Source organism: Diaphorina citri, unplaced genomic scaffold (genome assembly GCF_000475195.1).
Source record: "Diaphorina citri unplaced genomic scaffold, Diaci psyllid genome assembly version 1.1 scaffold6, whole genome shotgun sequence".
In the NCBI taxonomy this organism is placed as follows: Eukaryota; Metazoa; Arthropoda; class Insecta; order Hemiptera; family Psyllidae; genus Diaphorina; species Diaphorina citri.
Window position 1 is genome coordinate 197,686 of NW_007377445.1, and position 23,615 is coordinate 221,300.

Consider the following 23,615-nt stretch of genomic DNA (forward strand, 5'->3'; position numbering starts at 1 on the left):
CTGATTCTGTCGCTCATTGTTTATTTCAAAGGCGCCGAATATGGGTTTCCAATTTGGACAGCCCTCTTGTACATTAGAGTGTTATAAAAAGAACCTGTTGTTAAACAATACATCATAACAAGTTAAGGTGCCAATGTGGCTACAACTTTGCATTGGGGCAGGTATTCTGTTAGTTGCAACAGCTTTTATGAGTCATCCACTAATCTCAGATGGCCCTTTAGATTTTATGAGGAATCATAATCAGGGTCTGAAATTTGGTTCGAAGAGTTGGAAGTATTTACCTACCAACCTTATTTGCCAAGTTAGCTTGGATTCGATTGAAGTGTGTCTGCCTTTAGAGCGCTAAGTCGCGATATCGATTCCCACCCGGGGCGGAGATCATCCTAATATTCTGTTAGTTGCAACAGCTTTTATGAGTCATCCACTAATCTGAGATGGCCCATTAGATTTTATGAGGAATCATGATCAGGGTCTGAAATTTGGTTCGAAGAGGTGGAAGTATTTACCTACCAACCTTATTTGCCAAGTTAGCTTGGATTCGATTGAAGTGTGTCTGCCTTTAGAGCGCTAGGTCGCAATATCGATTCCCACCCGGGGCGGAGTTCATCCTAAACAATAAGGTTCGTTCTCAGATTCGCTGGTGTTCTCCTATCCTGTCCTGTATTCTGTTAGTTGCAACAGCTTTTATGAGTCATCCACTAATCTCAGATGACCCTTTAGATTTTATGAGGAATCATAATCAGGGTCTGAAATTTGGTTCGAAGAGGTGGAAGTATTTATTTGTCAAGTTAGCTTGGATTCGATTGAAGTGTGTCTGCCTTTAGAGCGCTAAGTCGCGATATCGATTCCCACCCGGGGCGGAGATCATCCTAAACAATAAGGTTCGTTCTCAGATTCGCTGATTTTCTCCTATCCTGTCCTCCTTATGTTCGATTTTGGGACGACCGGACCTCCGCTGTTACAGTTCCCTCTATCAAAACTCTTGCAAAAACAAAGTTCTCAGTTAGCCAGCCACTCACTATCAGGTAGACCTTACAGGCGGACCTGTTCAGGCAGGCGTACCTGCCAGGTCTACCTGATAGTGAATGCCCGACCTTATCCTCTCTAACCTACGCGTCTGACTTGTGGAGACTCAGGACAGACTCGGAGTCACATCTCCACCGAGTCACCGTTAGCTTTAGGTTACTGTAACTTTGGTGCGTACATTGCATGACTCTACTGTGGTGCTTTGTAACAGCAGCTTCTCAAGTGCATGGGTTATAGCTACAACCACTAGTATGACTATTATTTCGGTAACGAGGATCAGCTGGAATCGTGATCTTCAGCGAATAATGTATGTAGTTATATTGGTACCTGCATGTGGAACTATACCTAGTGGGTATTTTTAACTGTACCTAGCTATTCTGACTAGGTAGGCCTATATGTGTAACTATACCAGTATACCTAGTTGGTACTTTTAGCTAGCTATTTCGCTATGTATGTAGGTATAGGTATACAAATTACCGCATCATATTAGATGATGTGGTAAGCTGCGGCACAGTAAACATACAAAATAGACACATCGAAGAATCAAATTACTCTATGTAGGTCCTTTTGAGGATCCATGGTCTCAAAAAATGAAGTACAATCAAATTAAATAATTGATCCCAACTCTCCTATAAGGGCAAGGTAAACCCTTTAGCCTTTACCCTTGACAAATGGAGTGTGCCTGAAGGCAAGTGATGTGTTCCAATACACTCGACCCTACGACATGTACCTTCATAAAAACTGATTGAGCTAAGCTAACTGCTGAAATTTTCAGCTAAATTCATACCTATACATACATTTACGTCTTTTCTTGTGTCATTGCTTTACTTGATTTCCCACATTACAAACTAAAACCATGTTCTCCCTTCCGTTTAAACCAGACAGGTTTTGCAAGCATGACGGCTACAAGACAACTATTTTCAGTATTTTCCCATCAGATGTTCATATCCGGAAATTTTACTAATGATGAATGATAGGAGTTGAAAACACTCTTGCGTCTCTTGTCCCTTCTTTCAGTCACTTATACCCGCCAGCCCACCACTCACAGTCACGGTCAGTGCCCTATATCACCAACGTAGGTATAGAAAAGTATTTACAATTCCACATTTCGATATAATTCGTCCAAATTCAAAGTTCTGCTTTTCCATTGGCTATTATACTTGTAAGATACTTTTCCATACTTTGGTGATACGGCTACAAGACAACTATTTTCAGTATTTTCCCATCAGATGTTCATAGCCGGAAATTTTACTAATGATGAATGATGGGAGTTGAAAACACTCTTGCGTCTCTTGTCCCTTCTTTCAGTCACTTATGCCCACCACTCACGGTCAGTGCCCTATATGGCCAAAGTAGGTATAGAAAAGTATTTACAATTCCATATTTCGATATAATTCGTCCAAATTCAAAGTTCTGCTTTTCCATTGGCTATTATACTTGTAAGATACTTTTCCATACTTTGGTGATACGAGGCACAGACTGTCTGACAGACCTGGGTCTGGGTCTGTCAGACAGTCGGAAAGTGTGTGGCGGAAAAAGCTTGAGACTTTGGTCTCTCAAAGTTGGAATGGAAATATCTGATACAGACTGATCTTTACGCTTCAGGCTGTGGTATCACGTGTTTTATTAATAGTACCTAATTCTAGATAGGTACTTGGTTAAGTAATTATTTTACACCTATTAGCTCTGGTTACGTTCAGCAATTACACATTTCTACCTATACCTACCTAGGCAAAAACTAGGATGATCTGCAGTTAATGGAATAAAAAACTCAGGTAATCTTTGATCTAATGCCACAGAGTAGATCTAAGATATTACCTATAGCTCAGTAAATTATTTATTTTAATTTTTGGGAAATACACTCAGGTAATCTTTGATCTAATGCCACAGAGTAGATCTAAGATATTACCTATAGCTCAGTAAATTATTTATTTTAATTTTTGGGAAAAAATCGGTCATTATAAATATGTAATAAATACAGGTATTTAAAAATTACCAATTAAAAATTAATGTCTACTTTTCACAGATAAATAACAAGCAAATTTTAAATTAGGTATAGAAAAATTCAGGGGTAATAATTAAAGAACTCTGAAAATCAGGACTAAATTTACTTACTACTGAAAAAAGTTAATTGATTAAAAATAAACAAACAAACACCCACGACTTGAAATTAAATAACGTAAAAACACTCAAAAAGAACGGTAAAACACCAAATATGGACTGATTAAAAAAAGAAGGAAAAAATTGAAAAAAAGTTCGTTAGAAAAAAAAAAGAGTTAAAAAACCGGATGGCTCACACACGACACACACATGAACCTGTTGTGAGTCACAACCGCGAGACGGTACTCCTACTAGTCCGCACACTCACACAATCAAAACCATAATACCAAAGAACTCAAAACTCATCAAAGAAGCAACCAAAAGGCAATAGTAGAACCTACGGAGTACGGTATACATGGAGCTTATGCGAAGACTTAAACAAAGCATAATGCTCCCAGGGGGCGATGTCATGCCCGAAGAGTTGATCCCGAGGGAAGATAGCATGGGTTGGGATATGGACACGGTGCCGAGTGTTACGGGACTTACTGTGACCGGTGTGCCTGAAGATGAAATAATTCGAAATATGAACGTCTGTTTAGTACAGTGCTTCTCAAACTGTGTGCTGCGGCACTGTAGTGTGCCGCGAGGTTGCTTTAGGTTGGAGGTAGGGTCTATACGGTTGCCTTTGGACTTTTTTTCTGAGTCTTGAAAAGTGTGCCGCGGAGTCAACAACTTTGAGAAGCACTTACTGGTTTAGTACATAATTAGATGTAAAATGTTCCAGGGAAGGTAATAGTCAAAGAAGCAACCAAAAGGCAATAGTAGAACCTACGGAGTACGGTATACATGGAGCTTATGCGAAGACTTAAACAAAGCATTCGATCGTGAGACTTCTCAGGGAAGTACCTACTGACGGACCCCAAGAGAGGATCTGGTGCAACTTGGGTGGAGGTGCCCAAACTGAGGAGCCCTCTGTATCGGAGGTCGCGAGCTTAGTAATCGGTGTGTTGATTCCTGTGCTTGTGTGGGTGCACTATGGCTGGTAAGGACAATTGAATAGTGAGTAGTGAGTATGTGGCGGCAAGTAATGAGGTAGGTAAGTAACCAGTGACAACATTATACCAGTGTGGTCCCAGAAATTGTGAACAGGCTCTCAGGTTCACCACAAATAATCAGCAATGGTTTAGAGAAGTCGAGACACTTTCTTTTATCACCTATTCACCCTAGAATTCCCTGAATATATTCCACTCGATTTCTTACAAAGAAGGGGTTTATTCAAATAAAAAAGTTGAAGATATTAGCACCTCACATGTGAACAAAACGGACCCATATCCAAAGCGAGGGGAACAGACCTCTAGCCCTCTGTATCGGAGGTCGCGAGCTTAAGTAATCGGTGTGTTGATTCCTTTTCGGCTCTGTGCTTGTGTGGGTGCACTATGCCTGGTAAGGACAATTGAGTAGTGAGTATGTGGCGGCAAGTAATGAGGTAGGTAAGTAACCAGTGACAACATTATACCAGTGTAAAAAGATTCAACAAAATTGAGAATAAAGGGCAAAGGTGGTCCCAGAAATTGTGAACAGGCTCTCTAGGTTCACCACAAATAATCAGCAACGGTTTAGAGAAGTCGAGACACTTTCTTTTATCACCTTCACCCTGGAATTCCCTGAATATATTCCACTCGATTTCCTGCAAAGATAGGGTTTATTCAAATAAAAAAGTTGAAGATATTAGCACCTCACATGTGAACAAAACGGACCCATATCCAAAGCGAGGGGAACAGACCTCAGGTTGGGTACCTCTAGTTTAGCCAAGGAATATACATATTATTTAGACCCGACACAATACTCTGATCGTCTTCACAATACTCTGGCATGCCTGTCAATGAGCCAACTTTACCTTGATATGCCCGTCAATGAGTCAACTCTACCTTGTTATGCCTGTCAAAGAGTCAACTTTACCTTGATATGCGTCAATGAGTCAACTCTACCTTGATATGCCTGTCAATGAGTCAACTTTATCTTGATATGCCTTCAATGAGTCAACTTTACCTTGATATACCTGTCAATAGTCAACTTTACCTTTTGGGGCACGGTTGGTCCAGTGGTAACGCGCTTGCTTGCCATGCAGAAGGTCCCGGGTTCGAATCCGACCATCGACAAAAATTTGTACTCGAAAAGACATGGGGGAAAAACAAGTTTGCCGATTCATCAAAGATGACTCGAAATTCAAAGCCTTCTTTACAAAAACTGTCGTGCCCAGCGGCTTTACGAAATTGAATGCACCATTTCCTGGTGGATTACTGCAGGGGAGTTGGTGAGTTCGGTGCAATAATTTCCCAACCTTACGAAAAAGGTACAATTGAGAAAAAAGGCATTTCTTTGAGTTGGTTCTATGCCATTTACCTTTACCTGTCAATGAGCAAAATGTCAACTGATATGACTGTCAATGAGTCAAAATTACCTTGATATGCCTGTCAATGAGCCAACTTTACCTTGATATGCCTGTCAATGAGTCAACTTTACCTCGATATGCCCGTCAATGAGTCAACTCTACCTTGTTATGCCTGTCAAAGAGTCAACTTTACCTTGATATGCGTCAATGAGTCAACTCTACCTTGATATGCCTGTCACAGCTAACACAGCGACAAAAATACACAAAATAAACCGTACAACAAGTCAACAAAAATCTATACTTTGAGGGCAATAGGATAAACGACCGCTCTACAACTACCAACATTACCATCTAAATTCTAAATCCAAATCCAAAATGTAATTTACATCAGGTAAAGGACCGCTATGGATAATACTGGCTAGTAGATAATACTTGTTAAATCCATGAAATTTTTTGTAACACAAGTTAAGTAATGACGTTAAGTCGTAAAGGATAGCATACCTGTCTTGTAGGCACTAGGTCCTGGGTTCCATTCCCTCCCCGGGCGAACTTCATCCTAGAAAGGTAAGGTTCGTTCTCGGAACGGCTGGGTTTCTTCTATCCTGTCCTACTTATCTCTTCAATATCAGGACGATTAGACCACCGTTGTTCCCTCTATCAAACCTCTTGAAAAATAGTCAATTCAGAGGAGGAAAGGCCAGACAGTTAAAAGTCACTTACATAGTCTGCATACACATCGTCAGGAGCCACAGATTTCCGCCTGGATGTGATGTTAGCGTATAGGGAGTCAGCCTCTTTCACCTTGTAGAATTCTGCCGAGCCTTTCGGTTCCGATCGGCGGTAACACTCGGACGCCAGCGTGTACGGCAAGTCTTTGGGTACTACTTCGTCCCAGTATTGGTCCTTGAGCAGTTCCGGGTGTTCTTCGTGCATTTCGTCTACGATCATGTAGGCCGCCTGGAACGAAAAGGTTAGGGGGTTTTTATGGTGTTTTAGATGGAGCGGAATAGGATTGCAAGTGTAAAGGTGTGTCCAAACATAGTCCAAAGCCCGTCGCGTCGATCTATATCGATCTAACAGATGAGAGCAATTCACATATACCTACCTTTTTTCCAACTACCTATATAACCTAACGTCACTAAATTTCAGAATGGGGGCAAGTGGTATAAAATGAGAGCAATTGGAGTCCACTCCATATAGAATATGCTAGGTGTTTTAGATGGAGCGGAATAGGATTGCAAGTGTAAAGGTGTGTCCAAACCTGGTCGAAAGCGCGTCGCGTCGATCTATATCGATCTAACAGATGAGAGCAACTCACATATACTACCTAGCTTTTTTCCAACTATATAACCTAACGTCACTAAATTTCAGAATGGGGGCAAGTGGTATAAAATGAGAGCAATTGGAGTCCACTCCATATAGAATATGCTGTCAGAGAAAAGGCACTTCTCCGAACACTTTTTCATGAAAATACAAAAAAAAAAATTCAATGAGTAACGACAACCCTTTATGTATTTTAAACATGAATTATTAAATTTATACCCGGTAGTCAGGTGATCCTAATTATTATTAATACGGTAACCTCGGAAGCAATAAAATATAGAACCGCCCGTAGAATTGTAGATCCAACTTAATCTCACCCGTCAATCAAATTAATCGACTGCCAAAAACTTGTAATGAATTAAATGAATGGATTACATACCAACAAAGTGGATTATACCTACACATGGCAGGATTACATATTAAAAATATATTCTATTCTATATTAAAAACATACAAAGTCATGGAAAATAAATTGGCAGGAGACCCGGGTTGTGTTTATTGGTCTCCGAATTCCGGACACAGAAAGTAAGGAAGACTTCGGATGAGGAAGGGATTTAATGGCAAGGCTATCAATGCACTTTGCAATTCATGCTGTGATGCATAACAATGTGATGAGACGACTATGACAATGTCTTCTTCCATGTGTTTATGCCGCTTGTCAACTGATTTATATGTACCACGGTGACAGTGTAACTAATACAGGTTTGCACCAACCAATAACTTATTGTTTCATTACAATTTTTTATCAGTAGATGGGTTCTTGAAATAAAGGAATTTTCAATTGTGTTAAGCATATTTAAGTGCTTGTCACAAATATCGTTTCCCGATTATTACACCTAGATAAATTTTATGACTTGACTTGGACTCGAACCACCCACCTCCAGATCCAAAGTCCAACGCGTTAACAACTGCACCACTGAGGTTGGTTGGTTTCTTGAATTAATCCCAAGGGCGAAAAGATAAATAATCAGACCTTTGACAAATGGAGTGTGCCTGAAGGCATGTAATGTGTTCCAATTCACTTGATCCCACATCATTCGTCAAGTCGTTAGTGGGCTCCAGATCCGGAGGTTGGTGGTTCGAGTCAAATTCAAGTCGTGAAATGTAGCACTGCTAGCACAGTGTTTTAATTGAAGAAGGATGTCGAGATAAATAATAATCAGACCTTTGACAAATGGAGTGTGCCTGAAGGCATGTGATGTGTTCCAATTCACTCGATCCCACATCAGTGGTCAAGTCGTTAGTGGGCTCCAGATCCGGAGGTTAGTGGTTCGAGTCAAATTCAAGTCGTGAAATGTAGCACTGCTAGCACAGTGTTTTAATCGAAGAAGGATGTTTGTGACAAGCACTCGTGCATTTCATACTCAACACAACTAAAATTCCTCCTTAAGCTTTGCTGAAGCCTAAGGCTCATTCCATGAGGGATTTTTTACTCCAACATATCTTGCTCCTAAGTTAGTAGTAATTATTGGAATACCGCCCTCCACCCAATCTAGGAACGGAAAATCGATTAATAAATAATGATAAAATAAATAGGTGCCCTACCGGTAACATTCAATATATGGATTGCATGATATCGAACACTCGGTATTACCAATGTGTCAAAACAGCTCACTTTTATTCTGATAAGTTGGTAATGTGATCTTGCCAAGTGATAGGGCTTCCTGATGTCTGAACGATCTATCCATCTTCTTTGTTTCTATCCCTATTTCTTCGTAAGTATTGGGGTTTCTGTGAGTGCAATATTTTGTTATTCACAACCAACGAAACAGTTTATGCACAACTAATTACCTGTCGTTCTATTTTATTGCCTCAGTAACCTTCTCTCCTGGTGAAGTCATAAATTTAGAAAATATAAATTGTTTTTTATGACCCTATGGAGTATTCTTCTCTTGACGGGTATTACGTCGATGGTGCTTTTTGAAGATTACGTCGAATAAGGGCACCCTTTTAACGGATAAGGTCAAGCCAGGCTTTGATGTCTCACATTTTTATTATAATTATTTTATTTTCGATATGTCTAAGGCCGGCCCCACTGAGACAGTGTGGCAGACCTAGGTGTACCGCGTCTGTCAGATGGTCTGAGCGTAAGTGGCGTGCATAATAGATTCTGACTCATTGACAGACGTCTTCATGAGGAAAATTGGAAATGATTCTCCTATTGGTATCTACAAAGCCTACCCTACAGTAACACGCGCAAAAAATCAAATCAATGAAGCCAACAAACCGAGAAAAATTACGTTCCTTATCAATGAAAACCAAATGTCAGCCCAAAGCAATCACCCTAGTTAGGACTGATTGAGAGCCTGACGAAAAGCGCCGACTCCGTCTGTACACGGGAAAAGGCGAAGAAAAAGTCTGAACGAATTAACACTTTGAAGTCCTTTAGCAGGGGTTCACATAGGTAGCCAAAATTAAATGTCGGCCCAAAGCAATCACCCTAGTTAGGACTGATTGAGAGGCTGACGAAAAGCGCCGACTCCGTCTGTACACGGGAAAAGGCGAAGAAAAAGAAGACATAGATGCACCAAATCTCCCACATCGCCTCAACCATAACGAAAATAAATTAACAAATTTTGTCCATAAATCGACCATTTTGGAGATCAATAAAACCATGTTATTAAAAGAATACAAGGGGCAATAATGAGACCAAAGTGAATGTATAGTCTCTTCATACAATTCGGGTATACATATTCATCATACTTTTAGCATAGTTCATTAATTGAAATGGCCTATTGATCACAGATGGCAACATACACATTAATCGAGGAACGACATTTTCGACATTCAGGCTCAATACAACTGAAATTCCAATTTCTGGATGAAAGTAAAATCAAGTCGATTTCAAAGTTAAGTACCTACCTGAGTACACTTACACGGAATTTCAAAAGACTTCTTCGTCAATTCACGAATGCATTTATTGAAGGAACACCAAGAAAGGAAAAGGGTTAAGAGCGATAAATTATGGAATGATATGTAAGATCTGCTAGTACAGTAACAAAATAAACATTTTCCATCTACCTACACATAGGAGGACCCAATTCAGCTATGGACGAAACACAAAGGAATTTTTCCGGTCTATTGTATCGATTCATTGGTTATCCTGATCCGTAACTACCCAAATTAACCCTACTATATGCCCACAAAAATATAAAAGACCTAGTTCCAATTGAAATGGCCTATTGATCACAGAAAGCAACATACACATTAATCGAGGAACGACATTTTCGACATTCAGGCTCAATACAATTGAAATTCCAATTTCTGGATGAAAGTAAAATCAAGTCGATTTCAAAGTTAAGTACCTACCTGAGTACACTTACTCGGAATGTCAAAAGACAAAGTTTCTTCGTCAATTCACGAATGCATTTATTGAAGGAACACCAAGAAAGGAAAAGGGTTAAGAGCGATAAATTATGGAATGATATGTAAGTTATATAATTTTATTAGTCAGTTAGCCTGGTTGTGATGAGGAACTACTGGATTTGTGTTACTGTGAAAACTGCAAGGTCAAATTTGCATGCAGAAAAAGACAAGGAGGAAAAACAAGTTTGCCGATTCATCAAAGATGACTCGAAATTCAAAGCAGCAAAAACTGTCGTGCCCAGCGGCTTTACGAAATTGAATGCTCCATTTCCTGGTGGATTACTGCAGGGGAGTTGGTGAGTTCGGTGCAATAATTTCCCAAACTTACGAAAAAGGTACAATTGAGAAAAAAAGGCATTTCTTTGAGTTGGTTCTATGCCATCTATGCCATTTACCTTTACCTGTCAATGAGCAAAATGTCAACTGATATGACTGTCAATGAGTCAAAATTACCTTGATATGCCTGTCAATGAGTCAACTTTACCTTGATATGCCTGTCAATGAGTCAATTTTACCTTGATATGCCTGTCAATGAGTCAACTTTACCTTGATATGCTTGTCAATGAGTCAACTTTACCTTGATATGCCTGTCAATGAGCCAGTTGAGCTCAATGTCGTCATCGTCTTCACCGAATGGACCAATCAGAACTTCGGCATAAATAAAAATAAATATGCCTATCAATGAGCCAACTTTACCTTGATATGCCTGTCAATGAGCCAGTTGAGCTCAATGTCGTCATCGTCTTCACCGAATGGACCAATCAGAACTTCGGCAACTTTCAGCCAGCCCAGATAGAAACAGAACTGTAACCATGGAAACAGATAAACAAAATATTAAATAGGGTAGCCAGCCTAGTTAGCTTGGTTGGTAGCGGCGCGTCTACCTTGTAAGCACTAGGCCACAGGTTCGATTTCCACCCGGGGCGAACTTTATCCCAAACAGATAAGGTTCGCTTTCGGATAAGCTGTTTTTCTCCTATCCTGTCCTAATTGCCTCTTCAATTTCAGGACAGTATAGAAGATAGAAGGCTGGCCTTCTTCTATCCTGTCTTTTTTTCGGCTTTCTTTTAAATGGCTGGGTTCTACTGGAGAAGCTCTTCCAGTTCCGCTCAACTACTAAATTTTTCTTTTACCTTTTACTGTGAGCCTTTAAGGGCCGGTTTCTAACATCCTCGGTTGACTCGCGAGTTTGAAAACCAATGGTTCACCCAAACTCCGGAGTTGACCGAGTGTTGCTAGGCCACAGGTTCGATTTTCGCCCGGGGCGGATTTTATCCTGAAGGGATAAGGTTTGTTCTCGAAAAGGCTGGCTTTCTCCTATCCTGTCTTCCTTCTCCCATCGATTTCGGGACGATAAGGCCCAAGCAGTTACAGTTCCTTCTATCAAACCCCTTAATATATATATAGGGTAGCACAAAGTGCTGGGTAGCCGCCAAACGCTTTAACTTGGAGAGTGGAGTGCCTGCCGTAGGTCGCGAGGTCGATTTCCGCCCGGGGCGAACTTTATCTCAAGCAGATAAGGTTCGCTTTCGGATTAGCTGTTTTTCTCCTGTCCTGTCCTAATTGCCTCTTCAATTTCAGGACAGGATAGAAGATAGAAGGCTGGCCTTCTTCTATCCTGTCTTTTTCTCGGCTTTCTTTTAAATGGCAGGGTTCTCCTGGAGAAGCTCTTCCAGTTCCACACAACCACTAAATTTTTCTTTTACTGTGAGCCTTTAAGATATTTCAGCAGGGAGTTCTTGAATGCCCCTAGACTTTGTGAGTCCCTTATATCTTTTTTCAAGTTTTTTTCTGCGGAGTTTGGAGTGGTAAGTCCATGAGCTCTCTGTTGGAGTGACTTACTTGCAGTACAGTGAAGATGGGTATGTACACATCCATGTCTTCGGGCCTGACTTCTTCACCAGGTTTGAGTGGAGGGTCGGTGATTTGAGCGCCTATCAGGGCTGCCGCGAAATAGGTGTACACGGAAATAGTTACTACCTGTTGGTGAGAAAGGGAGAGATGGGTTAGTTTGGCACAATGGTGCGCCATAGGTAAGACTTTATGGAAACTGCTGGCAGAAAGGGATAGCCCTACGTTGCGCTGGCAGTCTAAATAAAGTATTTGTAATTGTAAAAAATATTGTCATTTATCCATGAAATACGAGAGACCTTATTTGACTATCTTGTCTCTCCACAGACCCATAGCTGGAGTAAAGGGACTCATCAGTCCTTATAGGTAAGACTTTATGGAAACTGCTGGCAGAAAGGGATAGCCCTACGTTGCGCTGGCAGTCTGAATAAAGTATTTGTAATTGTAAAAAATATTGTCATTTTGTATCATTTATCCATGAAATACGAGAGACCTTATTTGACTATCTTGTCTCTCCACAGACCCATAGCTGGAGTAAAGGGACTCATCAGTCCTATTAGAAATCTGGCGGGTGCTATAAAACAAGGTATTTTCTGATATTATTTTTACAATTTAGACATGTTATAGGTCAAGCGTTTTGGTACAGAGCAGCATGTAGCTATATCTAAGGACAGAGCAATGGGCAAAATGGCTTATTGAAAGGACAGAGCAATGGGCAAAATAGCTGATTGCTTTCAAATTGTAATATTAGAGTTCGAATAAATAACAAAATAATTTGTCATTATGTATCAAGTCTTTCTCTCTCTCCCTTCTATCCATCGAAAATGGCTTATTGAAAGGACAGAGCAATGGGCAAAATAGCTGATAGATTTCAAATTGTAATATTAGAGTTCGAATAAATAACAAAATAATTTGTCATTATGTATCAAGTCTTTCTCTCTCTCCCTTCTATCCATCTTATCTAGGTGTAATAATCGGGAAACGATATTTGTGACAAGCACTTAAATATGCTTAACACAATTGAAAATTCCTTTATTTCAAGAACCCATCTACTGATAAAAAATTGTAATGAAACAATAAGTTATTGGTTGGTGCAAACCTGTATTAGTTACACTGTCACCGTGGTACATATAAATCAGTTGACAAGCGGCATAAACACATGGAAGAAGACATTGTCATAGTCGTCTCATCACATTGTTATGCATCACAGCATGAATTGCAAAGTGCATTGATAGCCTTGCCATTAAATCCCTTCCTCATCCGAAGTCTTCCTTACTTTCTGTGTCCGGAATTCGGAGACCAATAAACACAACCCGGGTCTCCTGCCAATTTATTTTCCATGACTTTGTATGTTTTTAATATAGAATAGAATATATTTTTAATATGTAATCCTTTCATGTGTAGGTAATCCACATGACTTTATATATCTTTAATATAGAATATAATATATTTTTAATGTGTAATCCTGCCATGTGTAGGTATAATCCACTTTGTTGGTATGTAATCCATTCATTTCATTCATTACAAGTTTTTGGCAGTCGATTAGTTTGATTGACGGGTGAGATTAAGTTGGATCTACAATTCTACGGGCGGTTCTATATTTTATTGCTTCCGAGGTTACCGTATTAATAATACCCCTTCCTCATCCGAAGTCTTCCTTACTTTCCGTGTCCGGAATTCGGAGACCAATAAACACGACCCGGGTCTCCTGCCAATTTATTTTCCATGACTTTGTATGTTTTTAATATAGAACAGAATATATTTTTAATATGTAATCCTGTCATGTGTAGGTAATCCACATGACTTTGTATGTTTTTAATATAGAATAGAATGTATTTTTAATATGTAATCCTGCCATGTGTAGGTATAATCCACTTTGTTGGTATGTAATCCATTCATTTAATTCATTACAAGTTTTTGGCAGTCGATTAATTTGATTGACGGGTGAGATTAAGTTGGATCTACAATTCTACGGGCGGTTCTATATTTTATTGCTTCCGAGGTTACCGTATTAATAATAATTAGGATCACCTGACTACCGGGTATAAATTTAATAATTCATGTTTAAAATACATAAAGGGTTGTCGTTACTCATTGAATTTTTTTGGTATTTTCATGAAAAAGTGTTCGGAGAAGTGCCTTTTCTCTGACAGCATATTCTATATGGAGTGGACTCCAATTGCTCTCATTTTATACCACTTGCCCCCATTCTGAAATTTAGTGACGTTAGGTTATATAGTTGGAAAAAAGCTAGGTAGTATATGTGAGTTGCTCTCATCTGTTAGATCGATATAGATCGACGCGACGCGCTTTCGACCAGGTTTGGACACACCTTTACACTTGCAATCCTATTCCGCTCCATCTAAAACACCTTAAAAACCCCCTAACCTTTTCGTTCCAGGCGGCCTACATGATCGTAGACGAAATGCACGAAGAACACCCGGAACTCCTCAAGGACCAATACTGGGACGAAGTGGTACCCAAAGACTTGCCCTACACGCTGGCGTCGGAGTGTTACCGCCGATCGGAACCGAAAGGCTCGGCAGAATTCTACAAGGTGAAAGAGGCTGACTCCCTATACGCTAACATCACATCCAGGCGGAAATCTGTGGCTCCTGACGATGTGTATGCAGACTATGTAAGTGACTTTTAGCTGTCTGGCTTTTCCTCCTCTAAATTGACTATTTTTCAAGAGGTTTGATAGAGGGAACAACGGTGGTCTAATCGTCCTGATATTGAAGAGATAAGTAGGACAGGATAGAAGAAACCCAGCCGTTCCGAGAACGAACCTTACCTTTCTAGGATGAAGTTCGCCCGGGGAGGGAATGGAAACCAGGACCTAGTGCTTACAAGACAGGTATGCTATCCTTTACGACTTAACGTCATTACTTAAGCAGCCCATTATATTTCACTCATCATCTCCCTATTTTCTTCACAGGAAAGCGTCGACACACCCATGGTGGAGCGGCGCAAGAACTGGTTCCAGAAGCAAATCCATCGTATGGGATCGGTGCGATCTTCTTCCGTCTACTCGTCAAATCGGACCGGTCTGTTCGGGAGAACTCGGCATAATTCGGTTTATTCTTCGCCCGAGAACGGAGGTATGCAGCCTCCCACGATTACAGTGGTGCCAGACTCGAAGGAAACGCTCAACGCTGCCAAGTTGACTCTGTATGATAAACTGGTCGGTAGCAAGTCCACACGACAGCCCAGTGCCGCGAAAAAAGGTGAGTTTTAAGGTGGCCCTTTCTTAATCTAAAACTTTACTTTCCTTCTTATAGGATAAAGAACGTAAAAATTTATAGTCTCTTTTATAGTGAGAAGTTTATAGGTAAAAGGAAAATTGGTTTTATAGTCAAGAAAAATAGAAACAGATCATTTGCTTGCTACAAATATGTAGAGGTGAAATTCATCCTCACTTATGTATACCTACTTATAAAATATCAATAATAGGTATGTCTCTTTATTCGTTATAAATTTTTGCCAGGGGCAATCTTTACACTTCAGCCTTTCCTAATTCTACCTTCCGTTGTCCTCTTCTCCCCAGGTGCCAGCAAAATGAACGGATCAGCCATTCCGACCACCCTCCGGAATCGACCTCGCATCCCCACCCCGGACGTTACCAAGGAAGACCACCCACTCAAACCTCCACCCACCTCCCAGTCAGTGACGGATAGCAATACGCTCGTCATAACAACCAGTGGCGGCGGGGGCAACACGACGACCACGTCGGTACCTTATAGCACGGCGTTCAACAGTGGCGACCTTTCGCTGGGGCAGATACAGGTGGGTCTTTTTTTTTAGAGGGAACTGTAACCACTGAGGTCTTATCGTCCCAAAATCAGACGACAAGATAGAAAGCCAGCCGCACCGACGAACCTTTTCTGTTGAGGATAAAGTTCCCCCTTTGTTGAGGATCGCTCAGGGCGGGAATAGATCTCGCCACCCAGTGCTTACAAGACAGACCCGCTACCCTCCAATCTTGCTAGGCTTCTATACTGGTGCTACGAACACTACATTTTAAAGAGGGTCTTTTTGAAGTAGTGCCTCTAACCATCCCTGGTGGGCAATGTAAAGGGGGCACCTGCTGGCTTTCACATAAATCCCCTTCCCTGACATTTTTAGTATCGAGTGTTTCTTTCTAAGGCCAGTCACTCACTATAAGTATAAGGTATCAGGTCTACCTTAGTGAGTAGCTGGCCTGAGAGAAAGGTCTTTCGTATGTAGGTATTTGTAGGTACACAATTGGTATTTTCCATTTCGAAGTGTTAAGATCCTCTAATCCAATATTTTGTTATTTCTTTTCAGGTTGTCCTGTCGCCAATCCTGGAGTCTGATCCCAATCATCAGATGACCATCACCTCTACCAGTAGCGTAGGAGCTGCAGCCTTAGCCCAAGCTGTGCTCAATCCAGCACTCATGACCAGCCATATTGGTAAGTAGACCTTGTTTATCCTGCTGGAATAGGACTGAAAAGTCCCTTTATCCTCGCAGATCAACTACAGGGTTTATACACGATCTGAAAAACATGGAATAGTCATGGAATTTCATTCCGGGAAAACGGTATAGACCCTGAACTAGGTCTTTTATATTTTTGTGGGCATATAGTAGGGTTAATTTGGGTAGTTACGGATCAGGATAACCAATGAATCGATACAATAGACCGGAAAAATTCCTTTGTGTTTCGTCCATAGCTGAATTGGGTCCTCCTATGTGTAGGTAGATGGAAAATGTTTATTTTGTTTCTGTACTAGCAGACAGCCTAATGTAAGGTGACACCTCTATTACCTTCCCTGGAACATTTTACATCTAATTATGTACTAAACCAGTAAGTGCTTCTCAAAGTTGTTGACTCCGCGGCACACTTTTTAAGACTCAGAAAAAAAAAAGTCCAAAGGCAACCTCTCTCTCCAACCTAAGGCAACCTCGCGGCACACTACTGTGCCGCAGCACACAGTTTGAGAAGCACTGTACTAAACAGACATATTTCGAATTATTTCATCTTCAGGCACACCGGTCACAGTAAGTCCCGTAACACTCGGCACCGTGTCCATATCGCAACCCATGCTATCTTCCCTCGGGATCAACTCTTCGGGCATGACATCGCCCCCTGGGAGCATCACGGAAATCATGTCCTCAGACAAGGACAACCCGGGTAAGGACGATTCTGCCTGTGGATCCAGCAGTGGCAGTGTGTCCTCAACCGAGGACAGAAGTAGGAAGACCAGCACCACGTCGCAGACAAAACGCGGTGAGGTGTACGTGTGACGCGGTCGAACGCAGAACGCATGTCCGAGAACGCGGACGCGTGTATTTTATTCTCTGATCTGTGATTTTTACTTTCTATTACTCAAGTATTAGCGTAGCTATACTTTAGTTAGGTGAAGGTTAAAGTATAGCAATACTATGCTGGTAATGAGAAAGTATTTTTTTGTTTACTTTACAATAGGGGGTGTCACACGTACAGATCAAAAAGTGCCTATAGCTATAGCAGCGGAAGACTGAAGTAATGCAAAGTTAGTCCTCCGGAAGCCGAAGTAATGTGGGGAAAACCAAAATAAATTTCTGATGATTTAGGGCTTCCAAGTTATTGTTGGCTGGCACCTAGATAGAAATGGACTCTCAATAGTGTTTGTATTCCAACAGTTCTGTGAGTCCATCCACCTAATTGAATTGGTGGATCAGATCTGCCTTTTTGGTGCCTATAGCTATAGCAGCGGAAGACTGAAGTAATGCAAAGTTAGTCCTCCGGAAGCCGAAGTAATGTGGGGGAAAAACCAAAATAAATTTCTGATGATTTAGGGCTTCCAAGTTATTGTTGGCTGGCACCTAGAGAGAAATGGACTCTCAATAGTGTTTGTATTCCAACAATTCTGTGAGTCCATCCACCTAATTGAATTGGTGGATCAGATCTGCCTTTTTGGTACCGAGTGATCGATATCATGCAATCCATATAATGAATGTTACCGGTGGGGCACCTATTTATTTTATCATTATTTATTAATCGATTTTCCGTTCCTAGATTGGGTGGAGGGCGGTATTCCAATAATCACGTATAACACCAAAATAAATTTCTGATGATTTAGGGCTTCCAAGTTATTGTTGGCTGGCACCTAGATAGAAATGGACTCTCAATAGTGTTTGTATTCCAACAGTTCTGTGAGTCCATGCACCTAATTGAATTGGTGGATCAGATCTGCCTTTTTGAAGTTTTTGATCTGTACGTTGTGTGAATAGCCCTTATGATAGTGCAGGCAGATTTGGATTTGTGTACATAAGGAAACTTATTATCATTTTACCATGTTTTTCCAAAAGGATTGGAAAAGCTTAAAAGCTACAATTCTATCCAATGGTTTTTATTAATGAAGGAAACAATAGATAGTTAGGTAATGTAGATGTGTGTATAGCTCACCTATCCCTGAAAAGAAATATTCAGCAAGTGATTCTTCGTTTATTTTGGTAGGCATTTTGATTTTGTGATTTTAACCGAATGGACAACAAGATTGCTATTAAGTGATAGCTAGAAGCCTAGTTATCTAGTCCAGACACTGAACTCGATCTAACAGATATGTAGATAGCAAAAAAGTCAGTCTACCTGTCCATTCCTATAAAGATTTACTGTGTAAATAAATTATACGTAAGTATAACTATTTGATTCCCGCGCGGGGCGGATTTTATTCTAAAGAAATGAAGTTTGTTCTCGAAACAGCTGACTTTCTCCTGTCCTGTCTTCCTTCTGTCTTCGCTTTCGGGACGATAAGACCTTACAGATCCCTGTTTAGATTTACTATTATTAAAACACGTCATACCACAGCTCGAAGCATAAAGATTAGTCTGTATCAGAGATTTCCATTCCAACTTTGAGAGACCAAAGTCTCAAGCTTTTTCCGCCACACACTTTCCGACTGTCTGACAGACCCAGGTCTGTCGGTCTGTCAGACAGTCTGTGCCTCATATCACCAAAGTATGGAAAAGTATCTTACAAGTATAATAGCCAATGGAAAAGCAGAACTTTGAATTTGGACGAATTATATCGAAATATTGTATAACTTAGGAGCAAGATATGTTGGAGTAAAAAATCCCTCATGGAATGAGCCTTGGGCTTCAGCAAAGCTTAAGGAGGAATTTTAGTTGTGTTGAGTATGAAATGCACGAGTGCTTGTCACAAACATCCTTCTTCGATTAAAACACTGTGCTAGCAGTGCTACATTTCACGACTTGAATTTGACTCGAACCACTAACCTCCGGATCTGGAGCCCACTAACGACTTGACGAATGATGTGGGATCAAGTGAATTGGAACACATTACATGCCTTCAGGCACACTCCATTTGTCAAAGGTCTGATTATTATTTATCTCGCCCTTGGGATTAATTCAAGAAACCAACCAACCTCAGTGGTGCAGTTGTTAACGCGTTGGACTTTGGATCTGGAGGTGGGTGGTTCGAGTCCAAGTCAAGTCATAAAATTTATCTAGGTGTAATAATCGGGAAACGATATTTGTGTCAAGCACTTAATTATGCTTAACACAATTAAAAATTCCTCTTTTAATTCAAGAACCCATCTACTGATAAAAATTTGTAATGAAACAATAAGTTAATGGTTGGTGCAGACCTGTAATAGTTACACTGTCACCGTGGTACACATAAATCAGTTGACAAGCGCCACAAACACATGGAAGAAGACATTGTCATAGTCGTCTCATCACATTGTTATGCATCACAGCATGAATTGCAAAGTGCATTGATAGCCTTGCGCACCTATCCCTGAAAAGAAATATCTGCATTCAGCAAGTGATTCTTCGTTTATTTTGGTAGGCATTTTGAATTTTGATTTTGTGATTTTAACCGAATGGACAACAAGATTGCTATTAAATATGACTGTGATAGCTAGAAGCCTAGTTATCTAGTCCAGACACTGAACACGATCTAACAGATATTTAGATAGCAAAAAAAAAGTCAGTCTACCTGTCCATTCCTATAAAGATTTACTGTGTAAATAAATTATACATAAGTATAACTATTTGATTCCCGCGCGGGGCGGATTTTATAAGTTTGTTCTCGAAACAGCTGACTTTCTCCTGTCCTGTCTTCCTTCTGTCTTCGCTTTCGGGACGATAAGACCTTACAGATCCCTGTTTTTCCACAGGTAAGAAGGTCAGTAAATTATAAATATGTTTAACGGTCTATTCTTAGGTTTTATATTTATCTCATTTGTATGAAATTGTAAGGCCACCTTATAGATCCCTCTGTTTTCCTACAGGTAAGAAGGTCAGTAAATTATAAATATGTTTAACGGTCTATTCTTAGGTTTTATATTTATCTCATTTGTATGAAATTGTAAGGCTGTGGGGACCACAGTCGCTTTTGGGTACTTATATTAGGTGTTATAAATAATATGCCTGCAATAATCTGGCATTCTGGCATAGTATGACTGTGGTTCTGAGCCCAAGTGTATTATGTACCCGAATATCCATTATGTAATTAAAATGTGTAAAAATTACGCCCTATGTATTTACGTTTTTTTTTTTTTAACTTCAGATAATGCTTTCTAATGCCTAAAATTCTAGTTTCTAAGTAGGTATATCATAAATTCTGGAGCCAAAATCTAAGGTTTATGTTTAACTCCTAGATTAAGAGTTAAGCATAAATTGGTTGATTTCATCATTTTTGGCCAATCAGATTACTTAATCCGAAAGTTAAACCTTAAACCAAATTAAAACTCAGATTGTGGCCCGGCCATTAGAGAGAACTTTAGATTAGATTCTATAGTGTTTTTAAGTCAAGCACATTGCATACACACTCTAGATTTCTAGGCACCATGAATTTATTATTGGTCAGCCAGACTAGTTAGGCTGGAAGGTAGTGTACCCACCTTGCAAGCTCTAGGTCGCGAATTCGATTAGCGTCGGGACGAACTTTATCTTAAAATTTGTCTTTAAGGACGAGTTTCTAAATTTTCTATACAACCTCCATTTTATTAGTTGCCTAAATTTAATTCCACAATATTACAATATTCCACATGAAACTCTAAATCCGGGGATAGTCTCATGGTTCGAGTAAAAACCTTAATTAAAGTTTTGCCGGAAAAACCATCGTGGAGCTCCTTCTGCTCTTGAACTAGAGGCATGACCAAAGACCAAGTAGATGCAACTATTCCATTATCCACATGTTGAAGTTCAAAGTTCACACTAAATGTACTTGCTGGTACTTAGGATACAAAAATAGTTTTGGTACCTTAATTGGTAAAATTAGTAACGGACAATTTCTCTTATTGTTTCTTGTGTTACAAAAAATTTCATGGATTTAACAAGTATTATCTACTAGCCAGTATTATCCATAGCGGTCCTTTACCTGATGTAAATTACGTTTTGGATTTGGATTTAGAATTTAGATGGTGATGTTGGTAGTTGTAGAGCGATCGTTAATGCTGTTGCCCTCAAAGTATAGATTTTTGTTGACTTGTTGTACGGTTTATTTTGTGTATTTTTGTCGCTCTGTTAGCTTTAGCTTCTGTATCTTATATGTAAATTTTACCATGTGTGCTACGTAGGTATGTCCGAACACCAAGTTTTCTGGTGTCGTTCCTTCTCCTTTAATGATAGTTTCTTCTCCTTTGATAATTATTTGCACGTCTTGTCAGGTACTCTTTCGGAGACCGCAAAAGTAAACGGCGAGCCAAGCCGTTAAGCATAAGATTATCTGGGCTCTTGACCGTTTGGGACCATCATTCTGCCAGCCACTCACGCTGACCGTCTGGCAGACCTGGGTCTCAAGATTTTTTCGCATTTCCGCCATACATGTTGAATAGAATAGAATATACCTTGTTTATACTACCAGCATAGGACTGAAAAGTCCCTTTACTCTCGCAGTCTAAACAAGGTCTTATATATTTGATTGGTAATAACATTACATTTTATGGAACAATAAACAAGACCTGTTTAAATGAAAAAAAAAAACCGTACGTGCCCGTATGCCGTTGCCGTTGAGCCCGTTGAGACCGTATGCCAGACACAGGTCCTGTCAGACGGTCTGAGTGTGAGTGGCAGGCATAAGTACCTACTGTTGCCGGCCAATTCCCTACTAAAAGGCGCGAGATTACCTTCCAAACCCAAGGCCAGCCACTCACTACCGTGTAGACCTGACAGGTACACCTGATCAGGTTCGTCTGTCCGGTATACCTAATACCTGTTGAGCACACACACTATCAGCTATCAGGTAGACCTGACAGGTACACCTGATCAGGTCCGCCAGTCAAGTCTACCTGATAGTGAGTAACTGGTTTAAAATAGGATAAAAACCTGTTTCTCGGAATCATATGGCAACAGTACATTATCAGAAAACTTTGGGCAGTACCTTACAAAATATATTTCTACCTATTTGGATTTTTACCATTAGGTGCTATGCTGAGGCATCCAAGCGTTACGATTTCAAAAAGAAACAAAACGAAGAATTTCCTTTTGTTATAAATAATAATAAACGTACTGTTTGTACGTACGTTTTTACCTATATCTTATGGTATTACAATTATCAGACTGTTAAGTACCCTGGGGCCCTGGATACACCGCTGGCTTTTGAGGCAACTGGGGGGCTTTTCTGTTGTATGCATTGATAATAATAATACCTGCCAATTTTCTTTGGCAGGCAACAGTGATGCTTATATTTGGGTATACATTATAAGAAAAGTTCAGCCTAAAGTGTCCTGATTGGGGGTCCAAACAGCCTATAGGGTCCAAATTGGGGCTCTCATTCTCAAGAAAACTGATCAAAAACAAGGAAATAGCTCGGAAAACGTCAAGTCGTTAGTGGACTCCAGATCCGGAGGTTGGTGGTTCGAGTCAAATTCAAGTCGTGAAATGTAGCACTGCTAGCACAGTGTTTTAATTGAAGAAGGATGTGATATGTAAGTTATATAATTTTATTAGTCAGTTAGCCTGGTTGTGATGAGGAACTACTGGATTTGTGTTACTGTGAAAACTGCAAGGTCAAATTTGCATGCAGGAAAAGACATGGGGGAAAAACAAGTTTGCCGATTCATCAAAGATGACTCGAAATTCAAAGCCTTCTTTACAAAAACTGTCGTGCCCAGCGGCTTTACGAAATTGAATGCACCATTTCCTGGTGGATTACTGCAGGGGAGTTGGTGAGTTCGGTGCAATAATTTCCCAACCTTACGAAAAAGGTACAATTGAGAAAAAAGGCATTTCTTTGAGTTGGTTCTATGCCATTTACCTTTACCTGTCAATGAGCAAAATGTCAACTGATATGACTGTCAATGAGTCAAAATTACCTTGAAGGTGGACTTGGTATTGGACTTATCTTAAGACCCCGGTAGTACAACGGCGGGAGAAAAGTTCAGCCTATAGGGTCCACCTTGAAGTAGGGGGGCAAACTTTTAAGGAGAAGACTGACAGGGGTCCACCACGTGGATAAGCATGCTGGCCATTAGCTATCCCAGCGTTTTAATTTTTGTTTTACGCCCAACTCATTCCTCCTTTTTCCTTCCCCCACCCATTCGTAGAAGCTTAACCTGTCCTATAAGGCTGTTTGCCGCTACACCTAAAACTCCACCACCCATAGAAAAAATACCAGTAAATTTCAATGGCCAGTTCGTAGGAC

The 23,615-nt window shown here is 40.3% G+C and overlaps 2 protein-coding genes and 3 long non-coding RNA genes across 5 annotated transcripts in view; 2 read left to right on the forward strand and 3 right to left on the reverse strand.

Moving 5' to 3' along the window:
• Window positions 1-2,893: 2,893 nt before the first annotated feature.
• Window positions 2,894-4,905, reverse strand: LOC113465475. The gene is made up of 3 exons (XR_003390176.1): window positions 4,850-4,905; window positions 3,895-4,418; window positions 2,894-3,463 (listed from the first exon to the last, which is right to left on the reverse strand). It is a non-coding gene; the product is annotated as an uncharacterized LOC113465475 (long non-coding RNA).
• Window positions 4,906-6,163: 1,258 nt separating this feature from the next.
• Window positions 6,164-23,615, reverse strand: part of LOC103524526 (bestrophin-4-like) — a 48,330-nt gene continuing 30,878 nt past the window's right edge. Inside the window, exons 3-5 of the mRNA XM_026819855.1 lie at window positions 11,990-12,127; window positions 10,844-10,951; window positions 6,164-6,415 (exon numbers count right to left, since the gene is read on the reverse strand). Coding sequence (XP_026675656.1) covers window positions 6,164-6,415; window positions 10,844-10,951; window positions 11,990-12,127 — 498 coding nt within the window. The remainder of the gene's footprint in view (window positions 6,416-10,843; window positions 10,952-11,989; window positions 12,128-23,615) is intronic.
• Window positions 14,377-17,550, forward strand: LOC103524443. The gene is made up of 5 exons (XM_008489462.2): window positions 14,377-14,636; window positions 14,937-15,225; window positions 15,546-15,784; window positions 16,307-16,433; window positions 17,007-17,550. The coding sequence occupies exons 1-5, from the start codon at window positions 14,409-14,411 to the stop codon at window positions 17,264-17,266; spliced, it is 1,143 nt and encodes a 380-aa protein (XP_008487684.1). The 5' UTR covers window positions 14,377-14,408; the 3' UTR covers window positions 17,267-17,550.
• On the reverse strand, window positions 18,102-20,373 carry LOC113465469. Its single transcript, XR_003390173.1, has 3 exons — window positions 20,233-20,373; window positions 19,758-20,120; window positions 18,102-18,410 (listed from the first exon to the last, which is right to left on the reverse strand). It is a non-coding gene; the product is annotated as an uncharacterized LOC113465469 (long non-coding RNA).
• Window positions 20,078-20,508, forward strand: LOC113465472. Its single transcript, XR_003390175.1, has 2 exons — window positions 20,078-20,145; window positions 20,260-20,508. It is a non-coding gene; the product is annotated as an uncharacterized LOC113465472 (long non-coding RNA).

Excerpts from the sequence above, each read along its gene's own strand:
- LOC103524443 (XM_008489462.2), top strand. The coding sequence starts at position 14,409 with ATGATCGTAGACGAAATGCACGAAGAACACCCGGAACTCCTCAAGGAC. Across the intron at positions 15,785-16,306 it reads TTTCGCTGGGGCAGATACAG|GTTGTCCTGTCGCCAATCCT; the intron begins GTGGGTCTTTTT and ends ATTTCTTTTCAG. Across the intron at positions 16,434-17,006 it reads ACTCATGACCAGCCATATTG|GCACACCGGTCACAGTAAGT; the intron begins GTAAGTAGACCT and ends TTTCATCTTCAG.